This window comes from Bufo gargarizans, chromosome 11, assembly GCF_014858855.1.
Source record: "Bufo gargarizans isolate SCDJY-AF-19 chromosome 11, ASM1485885v1, whole genome shotgun sequence".
In the NCBI taxonomy this organism is placed as follows: Eukaryota; Metazoa; Chordata; class Amphibia; order Anura; family Bufonidae; genus Bufo; species Bufo gargarizans.
Genome location: NC_058090.1, coordinates 50,803,235 through 50,818,169, shown reverse-complemented (window position 1 = coordinate 50,818,169; position 14,935 = coordinate 50,803,235). Strand labels below are relative to the sequence as shown.

Genomic DNA, 14,935 nt, shown 5'->3' with positions numbered 1-14,935 from the left:
CCCACAACTGGACGACAGTCCCTTCCTCAATAGGTGCTGGGGCCTATGAGGGAAAATACAAAATGAAAATAAAAGACGTAATAAGAGTAAAAATCAGGTCAGAGTTCAAACCTGAAAGATACGTCAGAACCAAGACAAGATGTTAACATCATATAATCAGTCAAATACCAGATCACAGCATTCAAGAGCAAGGTCAGGAGCAATCCAGAGTTCACACTAGTGAGGCTTAGAAAACCAATCACAGGCACCTGTTGCCACCAACTTCTTGTTTATATCTCCCTCTGGCAGAGAGTATGTGACGCCAGAGTCGCACCTGATTGGTCCAATGCCTTCGTTCCCGGAGAGGCCAAGGGTCTTGCATGTTCCAGGGACAGGATCTGTCACAGGACCACCTCCAGGTGAGTTCATGACAAAAAGATTCAGCGTAGCTTGCAATATTTTTATTTATATCTCTGATCAGTTGGAGCTCAGGAGTTCAATGGGCGGTTTCATGCAGTGACTGAAAGCTCTAAAAAGAAAACACGCATGCCAGGCTGAGCAGAGGGAAACAGGGATCTCTAACTCCACCAGCATCACTGTCCCTACCAACTTGTGCGATCTGTCCTGGTGACGGCCACAACTGGACGACTTCCTCATTAAGTGCTGGGGCTTATTAGGGAAAGCACAGAAGGCATCAGAAGCAAAGAAAACAAATGATAGCACTAGCAGAACGTAACCAGACAGACTAGGTTACACCAGGAGAGTGCAATCAGAGCCAAATCAGAAACTAAGAGAAATACAAAACCAAGCCAGGGTGAAACCACGAGAAGGTACGTCAAAGTCTACAAATTGCCTTTTTTCTGGAGGGCTTACGATTCATTTTGGAAAATAACTACTTCGAAAGGCAACACAAACACATCCTGGACCACCCCATATATAACAAACAGATAAAATCTTGATGACATTCATTGTATGGGATGGCGACGAGACCTCCGTCATACTGTTCTGTGACTCGCTGAACAGTACTGATTGGGGTATCTCGCTTATGCCAAATTACAACAAAACGACAACAGAATTTCTGCATATCGTCATCACATACCAAAACAACCAATTATCCACTAAAACCTACTTCAAAACAGTTGACACTAAAAGTTATATTACACTAGTTTTCACCATAAAAAAATTGTTACAAAACATACTGTACGGACAATGAAAACGGATCAGACGAAACTGCACGAGCAATCACTATTACAAATTTCAATCGAAAATATTAGAGGTTTAGTGACAAAGGCTATCCTAAAAAGCTAGTACAAAATGAAATACAAAAGAGTATGACACAGATGCAGGACTTATGCCTCGTGCCTGGTTTAAAACGATCACAGACCACTAATGACATACGATTTGTCACTACAGTTTAACACATCAAATAAATGTATCCTAACGAGCCTTAAAAGGGTTTCTGCAGTTTTTTCAAATGGATGATCCTCTGGATAGATCATCAGCATCTGATTGACGGGGGTCCGACACCCGGGACCCCTGCCGATCAGCCGTTTGAGAAGGCAGCGGCGCTGGCAGTAGTGCCGCGGCCTTCTCGCTGTTTACCGCAGACCCAGTGACGTCACGACTAGTATCAATGGCCTGGGCGGGGCTAAGCTCTGTTCACTTGAATGGAGCTTAGCCCCACCCAGGCCAATGATACTAGTCGTGACGTCACTGGCTTCTGGTAAACAGAGAGAAGGCCGCCGCACTACTGCCAGCACCGCTGCCTTCTCAAACAGCTGATCGGCAAAGGTCCCGGGTGTCAGACCCCCGCCGATCAGATGCTGATGATCTATCTAGAGGATAGATCATTAGTTTTAAAAAAACTGCAGAACCACTTTAAAAAGCACTGACATATCCTACGCCCACATTCAGCCAAATATCTTTCCGGTGGGCCCAAGATTACGTGCAGACGAGCTCCTACTATACAGAATATTCTCGCCCCGAGCAAACCAAAAACAGCATTAGCCGAAACGGGACACCCATAACGACAAGCACCCTCCAAGATTAGGGAGCTTCAAATGTGGGTCGTCACGATGCTTATGTTGCAAAATTATAATCAACAACCAGACCCTTGTCCTATTCACCCTGATAGAGCTCTATCACGGTAAATAGGATCTTGCACTCTCCCTGCTGCCCTGTGCACACAGCAGCAGGGAGCTGACCATGGTCTTGGTATCGTATCGATACCGGGACAAAAGTATCGACTGGGTATTAAAAGTTCGATACCCGAAACAACCCTAGATGAAAACTTGAAACTTTTTATCTGATGCTAGTCTATATATTTATTATCCTGCAGCCACTCCATCCAGCTGCATAGCACAGCACCAGACCCCCCTACCATACAACATGTACAATGTATGTTTTCCAATGTACCCTTTTCCCCTGAAGTGTAAAAAACAACAACGAGATGAACATCTCCTGCTCCGTGGCGGGTGCCCGGCGATTAGCATGTAATTGATCGCGAAGCCCCTAGTGAAACAGACACTGGATGCGATCGCTTTAACCTCTTGCAGCAAGCGCTCCCTCTAATGCTGCATGAGGGATATTCTTACTCATATGACAATGTGATCTTCCACCATCAGCAAACTACCGTACAATACTAACTGCAGACTCTGTAATTATGTAAAACACACCTGTGTACCTCCCCACTCCTCAATCAGCCCGCCCAAAAATGTGCCTTTTTAAAGCTTCCCTGTGCATGTCTTACCATTACTGTCCTGATGAAGGGGACGCTCTGTCCCAGAAACGCGCTGACATTTTATCATTACAATAAAGAAGAACTTCCTAAGAACACTGTTTCTGCATCTATATTGCTGGCAGCGCCGACTTGTGGGCTTCATCTACTTTTCTCCGCTAGTTACAGGGAGCGAGCTACAGCAGAAAGAACACTTCCCCGAAAAAGGACCCCCCCCCCCACCCGAACGGCTAGCCTGAAATAAAAGTAGTAGAACAATTGGACCAAAGAATGAGGAGATCTCTGGATCCATGTGAGGTACACGGCTGGTTCTAGCTTTGTAAGGGCTCTTTCACACCTGCGTTCTTTTCTTCCGGCATAGAGTTCCGTCGTCGGGGCTCTATGCCGGAAGAATCCTGATCAGTTTTATCCTAATGCATTCTGAATGGAGAGAAATCCGTTCAGGATGCATCAGGATGTCTTCAGTTCAGGACCGGAAAGTTTTTTGGCCGGAGAAAATACTGCAGCATGCTGCGCTTTTTGCTCCGGCCAAAAATCCTGAACACTTGCCGCAAGGCTGGATCCGGAATTAATGCCCATTGAAAGGCATTAATCCGGATCCGGCCATAAGCTAAACGTTGTTTCGGCGCATTGCCGGATCCGACGTTTAGCTTTTTCTGAATGGTTACCATGGCTGCCAGGACGCTAAAGTCCTGGCAGCCATGGTAAAGTGTAGCAGGGAGCGGGAGAGCAGTATACTTACCGTCCGTGCGGCTCCCGGGGCGCTCCAGAGTGACGTCAGGGCGCCCCACGCGCATGGATGACTTAATCGCATGGATCACGTCATCCATGCGCATGGGGCGCTCTGACGTCATTCTGGAGCGTCCCGGGAGCCGCACTGACTGTAAGTATACCGCTCCCCGCTCCCTACTATGGCAACCAGGACTTTAATAGCGTCCTAGCTGCCATAGTAACACTGAACGCATTTTGAAGACGGATCCGTCTTCAAATGCTTTCCGTACACTTGCGTTTTTCCGGATCCGGCGTGTAATTCCGGCAAATGGAGTACACGACGGATCCGGACAACGCAAGTGTGAAAGAGCCCTAGAAAGAGATTGTCACATACAATATGATGTCTGGTGTTGATTTTTTACATCAATCATCAAATAACCCCTTTAAATCCTGTGATTTCTCCATTAATCGCCATCTAATCCATTCTTTGGAAACTATTCAAAGAGCACAATTATGAAAATGAACACACATGGTGAGAATACAGAACAAGCAGCATCGGAAGCCTAGCACCACACTCTGTCAAAAGTCATCAAATCACTAAACAACAATGCATAGTAAATACATTCTGGAAAAAGGTAAAGGCAAAGTAAAGTTCTGGCTATTGTCAGAAATATTCACCTTAGGCCTCATCTACACGACCATGGTATGGGTCCACACCTGAGTGGCGTGTTGGATGCGGACCCATTCACTTCAATGGGGCCACAAAAAATGCGAAACGCACACCCGTGTGCTGTCCCCATCCATGTCAGTTCTGTAGGCCCCGCAAAAAAAAAAAAAGACATGTCCTAAACTTGTCCCCATCACAGACAGGGATAGGACTGCTCTATTATGGGCCAGATGTTCTGTTACACAAAATGCCAAAGGTACACGGCTGGTATCTGTGTTTCGCGGATCCTCATTTTGCAGAGCGTAAAATGGACATGGTTGTGTGCATGAGGCCTTACCTGGAGAGAATTTCCATACCTGACAAGAACTACTGCAGGGACATTCTCCAAATTCCAGGTCCTTACTCTATAGGGCAGTGTTCCTCAAATTTGTGGGTGTCCAGACGAACTTCAATTCACACCCTTCCTTATCCTGCAGGGTCAATCGATAGAGCTGAGAAAATGGGGACACGGGTAACCTGCATTGCCAGTAAAACAGCCAGGGTACAGCACAAACATGTGGGTATATACAGGGAGAAGGACCCATGGAGGGAAGTGGGTGCTGCTGGCTACAAGTTGGCATCAGAGTAGGCAGTGGTAGGTGGCAGGGGCTTTGTTTGGGCCTTTGGGATTGCTGAGACAGTTGGGAACATATTTGGAGGAGAGCATTAGTACACCTTGTGGCTTCAGGGAGGCTTGATGTTCACATAAACAGCGGGTCAGTAGGCTGACAGTGACATCGGCATAAGGACATGCTTAGTGGTGTCTTATGGGTAGCACCAGGGAAATTGGCAGCATGAATGCAAGTGATGATGGTCTGAGAGTGGTGTCGATATAGGAGCTTTGTCCCTATGATTGGGGTTCAGTAAACATTAAATGGGCTGTAGAGGCTGGCCTTATCCTATATTATGGGGGCTCCAAGAGGTGGTGGTTAGGGATGGGAGATGGAGAGAAGGTGGAAAGAATAATGCAAAAGCCTAAGATGTCTGGAAAGTAACCTCTGTAGACAAACTAGCTGAAAGAAGTGTTGCGAAATCTGAGATGAATAGAGAAATGGGAAAGTCTGCTATCAGAGAAGAAGTCATCTTTGAATCAATAGATATAACCCCCCCCATACCATTATAGCCATGGTCACACCATTCCTCCATGGTTTTGTCACAACTCAATTCCAAGTTGATCTCAAGACCCTTTCAAGTTACAATGGTAGATCAACATCTCCAAGGTTGACTACCTTTGTTTAATTACTCATTTTACTAAATTTACATATCTTAAAAGGGGTTGTGCCAAGTTTGAATGAATCCACTATTGATCACTGACTGGTGGGGGTCTGACTGCTGAGACTCCAATCCCAAGAACGGGGGTCCCATTCCCCCGATCTGATGGAGCGGCAGGTCGGGCATGCACCCTGCCGCTCCAATCATTCTCTATGGGACCGTTGGAGACAGCAGATTACGTCGCTCCCCTATTTCTGGAGGTCCCACATAAAAATGAATGGAGTGGCAGGGCACGAAGAGGATCGGACCACAGATGAGTTGGTGGGTAGGGGATAACTTCAAAACTTGCTTTTAACCTTGTTGTCCTACTAGATTAGAAGACTTGACTGCTGTGTGAGGAAGAGGTAGGAAGCAGGACCAGAGAGAACCACTCCTGTCCAGATGAATTGTGAAGTTCCTTTTGTTTTTTCTAAATCTAATCATTGACAACTTTTGGCTCCAGCTACCATAACCTCAGAAGTTGAGAAGAGGTAGTCAGCAGGTTCACCCTTTAGTATATCAGAGCCACATTGCTGGGAATTCACAAAAATATTTGACAACCTACTGACAAGAATTTGTTTGCAAACACAAGTCTCCTCCATCCTGGTGACTGCTCAGCACCATCAAACCCACTGCAGAAAAAACCTGACTATAAGAATCCGGGTCTGTTTTTAACATTGAGATTCATCACATCCACCAAATAGCCTGCAGAAGTGCCAGCCGTGCATAAGTCAACTGCATTAAAACTGTACATGTCCTCTTATCATTTGTACCATAACCTTACTGCAACGCATTTTGAGCCAAAGTCAAGGCGCAAGCACAATAGTAAACCTGATCAGAGACCCGTGTAGTATATACTATTATACATGTAATAGAGAGGTATATGATTGAGTATGAGAAGCGTGTTGCCTGGGATAGAATGTTCTGTGTGCGTTTTTCCAGCATGATATAAATGACTGAGCCATGGGAGAAGGCGTTCCCTTAGGAGTGCCCTCCTAAAGAAAATTAAAGCCTACCCATCGTTTTAGTGGCTTTTCAGAGTAAGCTGATAGTGTGTGTACATGAAGAATAGCACTATCAGGAAATTATACGACTTGTAACCTACATTTTTCACCTTTCCAGGAGCTAGTCAGTGGAGGCTAGCTACTCTGATGTCTCCTGTACACTGCACACAAAGGAGACCCTGCTCTCCTCCCCATTCCATAGAGCAGTTTTCCCCATTCCATAGAGCAGTTTGGCTGTGCGGGCATGCTGGGAGTTGTAGTTTTGCAACAGCTGGAGGCACACTGGTTGGGAAACACTGCCATAGAGCATCGAAGCAGCAGTGACAGCATGGAGGACATTATACAGTACCAGTAGTGGGGTGCAAGAATAAAACATTTCCTGGAAACAGTGGTTTTTCCTTTATTTTTTCTCCCTCCTTCTCTCCATAGACTTCTCTGGGCAGCAACTGAAACCTGATCACTCAGTGAAGCTGAAAATGCATCTGGGTCTCTGCCTCCCTCAAGATGGACTGAGGTAGTCAAGGTGATCAGTGCACAAGCTGGGGTGATGTCTTGTGAATGGAGAATGAGGCATTTTTTTTCCCCCTCTAATAAGATAGGTTACAAAGTTTCTTATCTTTACTTGTACTATGAATTTATGCAAGTCTGCAGAAACTACAGCAACACTACCTCACCAATCCCCTGCCACTCGGCCGTAGTTCTCCTCTCAACATGCAGGAAATGACTACTTAGACAGTGGCTAAGGTGGGTCACCTCTGTGGCCCGTCGTGACCAGTGGAGTGGGTATTTTAACACCATTCTGAGATATTTTTTATAAGAATTGGCATCACTTGGACAGGTCCCTTCATGGACGGCAGACGCAGCCAAAACCAGAGAACCCCACCAAAAAAGGCTCTGCGTGCAGCTCCGACCTTAATAAACTGATCTACTGCTGCAAAGCAAGATCTGTCAAGATGAACGTGGGCTTCTTAGTATACATTTGGACCTCCTAAGTGGGCACCATTCTGCACCGCAACTGTAGGGGCAGCAACACAGCGGCCCAAGCGCACCCCTGCTCGTGGACTCCGTGACCATATTAAACCATTATGTCATAACATAGTAATCATCCAAGGTCATCAGTATGTTACATACAGTACGACTATCCTAACCGGCAGGAAATGCAATATGTCTAGTGCAAAGAGGAAACGGAGGATAACAGAACGCTGCAATGTAGTGAGGATGATGAATAGTTAGTGCTGTGTACTGCGGAGCGAGGAGGTAGCAGATGACGGCAGTGCATTAGCTGCACAATTTCCTTTGTGTACTAATTATTTTTAAGAACTGGGATGGAAGCCAAGCTCGGAGCAAAACACACGGAGGCCACAACAATATGACATATACAGGGACGCCGCATACAGGCGTAGTAGTCCAGGCAGAAGAGAACAGGTTTTCTGTCCTATCTGTGGCATCACCCGATGTATGTGGACAGACTGATTCACAACCATGTATTGTCCACAGGAAATCTGTGATCGAGACGCTCTGCAGAGAGGTTGGTCCAGGACCTGGTAAATGTACGATTGCTGGAGGCCTAACCGCTGGGGATCCCCATATCTTCTGTGAGCACTGCTCCATTCACTTCCACAGGACTGTTGTGCAGTCCCACAGAAGTAACAGGAGCGGTGCTGACACATGCGCACAAACCGATCCATTCACACATGGGACCGCGTTCTCCTGATCGCTGGGGATCCCGGCCCCATAAATCATACATTTATCTCCTGCCCTGCGGATAGATGTTGTTCATGAGGGTATGTCCACGTAGGGTAACTGCAAACCCTGTGGATCTTCCACCAAAGAATTGCATGCAGAAAATGTTCAGTAGCAGCAAAGTGGGCGAGATTTACGTTTCATCACTGCGGCAAAATCTGCACAGAAATTAACCAGCGGGATGCCATGTCACCCTGTGGATTTTCACAGACTTCATCCTTTGCAAGCCAGAGGGTGAAATACTCTGCAAATCTGTATGTCCCGTGTGGACGTACCCTTACAGCGTGGACACACTGGGCATAATTTACACTGTGGATTTTGCTGGGTTTCCATGTGCTACCTATGGATTTAGCTGCAGACAGGCCATCACCATCTGATCTGCGGTGCCCGACACCCCGCTGATCAGATGGCTCCGGAGCTGGAATCAGACAGCTCCATCTACTTTGTAGTGAACTGAGCTGGTCCCTGCAGCACTGCTCCCGTTGATGTTAAAAGAGAACCTGACACGTCACTAATCTGAAAAAATACATGAGTAGTGCACACAAGGACTCCGGATAGCCATTTTTATTTTCCTCCTTGAAAATGCAGGCATGCTTTCAGACGATGCAGTTCCAGGCCGTAGTCATCCAGGTTTCTCATTCATGACACCACTGCAAAAGAAGGCGAGAGTGGCAGGACATGTAATGGGCACTGGGACACCAAATTTCCTTCTGGTAAGTTCCCTCGTAGTCTGGGCAGAAGCAGGGGTGTAATGAAGATGCCACCCGTGTCTGGCTGGCGGACAACAAGACTGTGGGAGCTGCTCGTGCTGGTCAGTGAATCAAACAATGCTCTCTACTGGTGGTCTCTGGGTCATCCGTTGCCTGATCGCCATGGGTGCCCTCACATAACTACTGCTCCCAACACCTCTTAAGGGCTCATGCACACGGCCCTAGTTTCGGTCCTCATCCGATTTGTGTTTTTTTGTGGATTGGATGTGGACCCATTCACTGTATGCTGTCCTCATTCGTACGTACGTTCTGTGGCCCCGACAAAAAAAAAGTCCTATCCTATTGTTGTCCGTTTTGTAGACAAGAATAGGACTTTTCTCTAGACAGGGGAAAAAAGGCGGCATGTTCACAGCCGGGAACCGTGTTTTGTGGATCAGCGATTTGCAGAACACTAACAGCAGTATGCATGACCCGTAACAGCTAGGCCACAATCCAAAAAATCATCCTGCTTCTCTCAGTCCAATGATGTACCCCATCTCAAAGTCTGTCAACTGGGCACAATGTCTGAGTGCATCATAGTGGCATCTCTAGCAGTCAACGATCTCTCATCAAGAGGTACACTACCCCAAAGTAGCCTCTGAGAGCTTTATTCTAGGGCAGTGGTGGAAGCACTTTTTACAGCAGATAACAGTGACAGATTCCCTTAACTGCCATGAAAACGTGCCTTGTTTGGCACAATTTGCCCAAAATCTGTAGGACAACATAGAAACATAGAATGTGTCGGCAGATAAGAACCATTTGGCCCATCTAGTCTGCCCAATATACTGAATCCTATGGATAGCCCCTGGCCCTATCTTATATGAAGGATGTCCTTATGCCTATCCCATGCAGGCTTAAACTCCTCCACTGTATTTGCAGCTACCACTTCTGCAGGAAGGCTATTCCATACATCCACTACTCTCTCAGTAAAGTAATACTTCCTGACATTACTTTTAACCCTTTGCCCCTCTAATTTAAAACTATGTCCTCTTGTAGCAGTTTTTCTTCTTTTAAATATTCTCTCCTCTTTTACCTTGTTGATTCCCTTTATGTATTTAAAAGTTTCTATCATATCCCCTCTGTCTCGTCTTTCTTCCAAGCTATACATGTTAAGGTCCTTCTCTTTCCTGGTAAGTTTTAGCCTGCAATCCATGTACTAAGCTTAGGACTGCATTCATCAAGTGCGTTAGACACTAACCCTGGGTTCACACCTGAGCGTTTCTGAGACGCGCGTAAAACGCGCGTATTTGTCGCGCGTTTTTAGCAATAGTAAACGCGCGTTTGACGCACGTTTGTGTGATTGACTGCAGTGTTGTCCAATGAGTCTATGGCCCAAACGCGCGACAAACGCCCCAAAAAAAGCTCAAGAACTTGTTTATGCGTCGGGCGTTTTACAGCGCGTTCAAACGCGCTGTAAAACGCTCAAGTGTGAACCAGGGCCATAGGGAAGCATTGGTTTTCACGTGTTGAGCGTTTTACAGCGCGTTTCAACGCGCTATAAAACACTCAGGTGTGAACTTAGGGTTAGGCCTCTTTCACACGAGCGTGACGGATTAGGTCCGGATGCGATCAGGGTGCGTTCAGTGAAACTCGCACTATTTTGCAAGCAAGTTCAGTCAGTTTTGTCTGCGGTTGCGTTCAGTTGTTCAGTTTTTTCTGCGCAGGTGCAATGCATTTTGATGCGTTTTTCACGCGCGTGATAAAAAACTGAAGGTTTACAAACAACATCTCCTAGCAACCATCAGTGAAAAACGCATTGCACCCGCACTTGCTTGCGGATGCAATGCGTTTTTCACTCAGCCCCATTCACTTCTATGGAGCCAGGGCTGCGTGAAAAACGCAGAATATAGAACATGCTGCGATTTTCACGCAACGCAGAACTGATGCGTGAAAAACAACGCTCATGTACACAGACCCATTGTAATGAATGGGTCAGGATTAAGTGCGGGTGCTATGCGTTCACGTCACGCATTGCACCCGCGCGGAAAACTCGCTCATGTGAAAGGGGCCTAACACCTAGCACCAGATTAATCATCCAGCATCAGCCGATCCGATGTTCTGCAGCAGCTCAGGTGTCGGAACTGGGTAGCATCACTGCAGTGACCAGCGCCGTCCGCAGCGTGACGGCGGCCTGAGTAGTTCCGGAGCTAGCGGATCGGCGACAGTGATCTCGTGTCCTGGGGAAATAGCAGAGCACAGAAATGTCATCTGTTTGTTCAGGCTCAGGCATAGAAATAAGACCTGTCTGGACACAAGTGATGAATGTGAACCCAGCCCGGGAACAGTGACGCAGTTATGTGACCTCAAGGTCCACGCCGAGACATACAGCTAAAAAAAAAAGGGCAATTTCTACCAAATAAATCTGCTGCTTCGACACAAAGCTTTACCTTCTGTGTTCGGGATGGCGGTGTACTCGACAGGTTCAGACACATTCGGGATAGAGGTACGTATTCTGATAATATTCAACGTGGGCTCAATGGCATCAAACTCTCCCGGCTGGAGTTTTGCTCTATTCAGTCCCTATCCTCATATGCACGCAGTACAACGCATGTGGCCGCATACGTATTTTGCGGATTTGCGATTTGTGATCGTGGGCAAGGAGTCCTCCCCGACGACTCACATCTTGGCTTTAGTTTTCAGTAAAACTTTACTCACAAGGGGAGGGATGGACATCCACACCAGTCAGTAGTTCACAGAGCGATCTGTATGACGAGTGATACGTCACCGTCATATAGTGCCTTATACTGTACAGTCACTGGGAATTAATAATGCATTAGTCTTCATTCAGTTACACTGGTTTCATCCCCGGCGGCTAGACGTGACAATGGCGCTTTGTTTTCTCCACCATTCTGTGGTTTGTGTGGGAGGCGAGGACATTTCCACGCTCACGGTGACATCTGGTGCCACTGGAATGCTGAAATCATCCGTACGTCTGTTCCGCAAAAAGATAAGAGCATGTCCGCAAACCACCGACCCATGTCAAGGGGTCAGCAAGAAGAAAAACAAAGAACACGGACCGCAAAACACAATGTACGGCGCTGTGCTTGGGGAGCTGAGAGAAGTCAGCGGCGCTACTGCGAGCGTCGGTGCCTTCTCAAACAGCTGATCGGCGGGGGTCCCAGGAGTCGGACCCCCACCCATCAGATACTGATACCAAAGGATAGGTGATTAGTAACAATACCTGGATGTATGGTACATTGCTCTTCATCATCTCACACCCAAGTTTCCACTAGAACCAGTCCGACCCAGTCCAGTCTCACGTAAGCGTACTGCAGACAGGGGGTCCTGGGCCGACTGCCGGTCTACAGACCCCAACTCATCAATGGCACGGGCGCAAAACAAGCAGAAAGTGCCTGTAAAAGGCTTGTGTGCAAACTAAACTTATTAGGAAACAGAACCTGTGGCACATATGCAGTGAGGCCGGTCACAGACACCAATTCCACCGCCACCCACCATGGACGGGGGCGCACACCGCTTTTGGTGACAGTTTCTCACACCGTTTCTTTTTTAGCCAAAGCCATTCATGAATCCAGCAGGAAGGGGCGCCAGTAGTGGATTACTTCCTGCCTCCAAAGAAATAATTTACAATACAAATACACCCCACCCTCGATGTCTACGGGGCCCCATGGCTGGTATATTCCGTGTCAGTGATGGTGGGGCTGTATAGCGTCACTTTCCTTGTGTCTCACTGAGATAAGCGGCGCCATATGCGGTTAGCTTCATCCCTCCATAGAAATAATTTACAATACAAATACACCCCACCCTCGATGTCTACGGGGCCCCATGGCTGGTATGTTCCGTGTCAGTGATGGTGGGGCTGTATACGTACTGCGTAAACGTCACTTTTCTTGTGCTTTACTGAGATAAGCGGCTCTATATGCGGTTAGCTTCATCCCTCCATAGAAATAATTTACAATACAAATACACCCCACCCTCGATGTCTACGGGGCCCCATGTCTGGTATGTTCCGTGTCAGTGATGGTGGGGCTGTATAATGTCACTTTCCTTGTGTCTCACTGAGATAAGCGGCGCCATAGGCGGTTACCTTCCTCCCAGCATAGAATTAACCTTTTAGAATACAAATGCACCCCACCCTTGAGGTCTACGGGGCCCCATGTCTGGTATGTTCCATGTCAGGGCTGCATACGTGTTAGCGATGTGGCCGCTTTAGTCTATAACAGGGGTGGACAACGGTTCCTGGTTGGGGGCCACATTGCCAGACTGAACCAATGACGAGGGCCGAAATTAAAATTTAAAGGAGTATTAACAACTAAAATGTGGTACTTTTGGCATATGATATACCATTAATGCCTAGTTACACCTCCAGGACTCCCATCTAATGGGAGAAACACATGTGAGCAGCCACGAGTCATAGGCATACATGTCTGGTACCAGATGGTTGGGGGCCGCAGGTTGTGCACCCCTGGTCTAGAAGTTGGCAGATATTCGCCTTTAGTACCTCTATCGTTTGTGTGTTCCTGGTAGATTAATACTGTCTGCCCTTCGAGGGGAGCTTCAGGTATCAAACTAATTTAAAAAATGTACCACTTTAAATAAATCTGAACTGTCTCAAGGATCTAATAAATTTGGGCGGAGGGTTTGGTTTCCACAGAGGTAAAAACATGAGGTCCCCAGGGCTCAATAATATGTCTATGGTGACCCCATCCTCCAGCACAGCAGGAACCACCCCCGGCCCAGCAGCAGGGCCCCCCACCCCTCAGCAGCACTCCCATCATTCCCCCCTCAGCAGCACTCCCATCATCCCCGGATCTCTCACCTATCATGATCCTCAGATGCTTCAGCCGGGTCAGTACATCCTTTTTGGGGTCCAGCACTTTTTGGGTTGATTTCTTCACATCCCCGTGAGTTTTTTTAGAGAACATCCCGGATGAGAGGAGGAGGCGGACGCCCCCGGCTCACCTCCGGGGGTCTCCCCACCCAGGCAGCAGTCCAGAGAGGAACGGGTTTCCCGAGATTTTAGGGCACGGACTGCCCCCGGTCCCGGGGATGTGATGGGAGGGGTGCGGGTCTCCCCGCTCTGACAGCAGCAGGTTACACAGATACATCCGACATGGCCGCCCCCTTCTGACTCCAGCATAACAAAGCAATCGAGCACCGAGCTATTCCCCGCTCGCTGCTGCCACCTAATGTCCAAAGGGTGTTGATACAGCGGGGGTCACATCTGGAAGGAAAACAGAGATGTAAGCGGAGACACCAGCCACGCCGCAGAGGCTCAGGGAGGCGCACTCACACACTGCCGGTTTATTTGTAGAAGTTTCCGCGTCTGAAAAACAGTTCTTATTTGAATGGAGCGTCAGGCACATGGATTTCTGGTGAATAGAACCGACTTTAAGCTGCAGGAATTTCTGCAACAAAATCTGCCGCATGTGAAAGATCTCTAAGGCTAGGTCTACACGACGACAGTTGTCGCGCGACATTTTGTTGCACCAATGTCGCGCGACAATTTTTATAATGGCAGTCTATGGTGTCGCACTGCAACATGCGACATGCTGCGACTGCGACGCGTCAGTCGCAGAAAATCCATTCAAGATGGATTTTTCTGCAACTGTCGCAGTTGCAACATGTCGCATGTTGCAGTGCGACACCATAGACTGCCATTATAAAAATTGTCGCGCGACATTGGTGCAACAAAATGTCGCGCGACAAATGTCGTCGTGTAGACCTAACCTTATGGGTCCGGATACAACCTAATGCTCTACCGATTTTGCAAGAGTACAACTCCCACCATACCCTGACAGAGGCTGCCCTGGTACATTGAGACTCAAATTTCACATTTCCACTGCACCAAAATATGGAGGCGCTGAGAGTGATGACTGGGGGTCCACAAAGACAGACCGCCATCATCAGCTCATCACCATAGGAACCACAACAAGGGGTCGAGACAGAGAGACCGCCACAATCAGCTCATCGCCATAGAAACCGCAACAAGTGAAGTGGTCCAGCAGACAGACCGCCATCATTAGCTCATCACCATAGGAACCACAACAAGGGTTCAAGACGAACAGACAGCCATAATCAGCTCGTCGCCATAAAA

At 47.6% G+C, this 14,935-nt stretch overlaps 1 protein-coding gene across 5 annotated transcripts in view; it reads right to left on the bottom strand.

Annotated features, from left to right (window-relative positions):
* RALGAPA1 (Ral GTPase activating protein catalytic subunit alpha 1) overlaps positions 1-14,695 on the bottom strand; it is a 174,168-nt gene extending 159,473 nt beyond the window's left edge. For 4 of the 5 annotated variants that reach the window (XM_044271450.1, XM_044271453.1, XM_044271451.1 and 1 more), the window contains exons 1-2: positions 14,569-14,695; positions 13,658-14,278 (exon numbers count right to left, since the gene is read on the bottom strand). In XM_044271450.1, coding sequence (XP_044127385.1) covers positions 13,658-13,763 — 106 coding nt within the window. In that variant the 5' untranslated portion in view covers positions 13,764-14,278; positions 14,569-14,695. The remainder of the gene's footprint in view (positions 1-13,657; positions 14,279-14,568) is intronic. The other variant, XM_044271454.1, reaches the window with a different exon arrangement.
* Between the last annotated feature and the right edge of the window lie 240 nt (positions 14,696-14,935).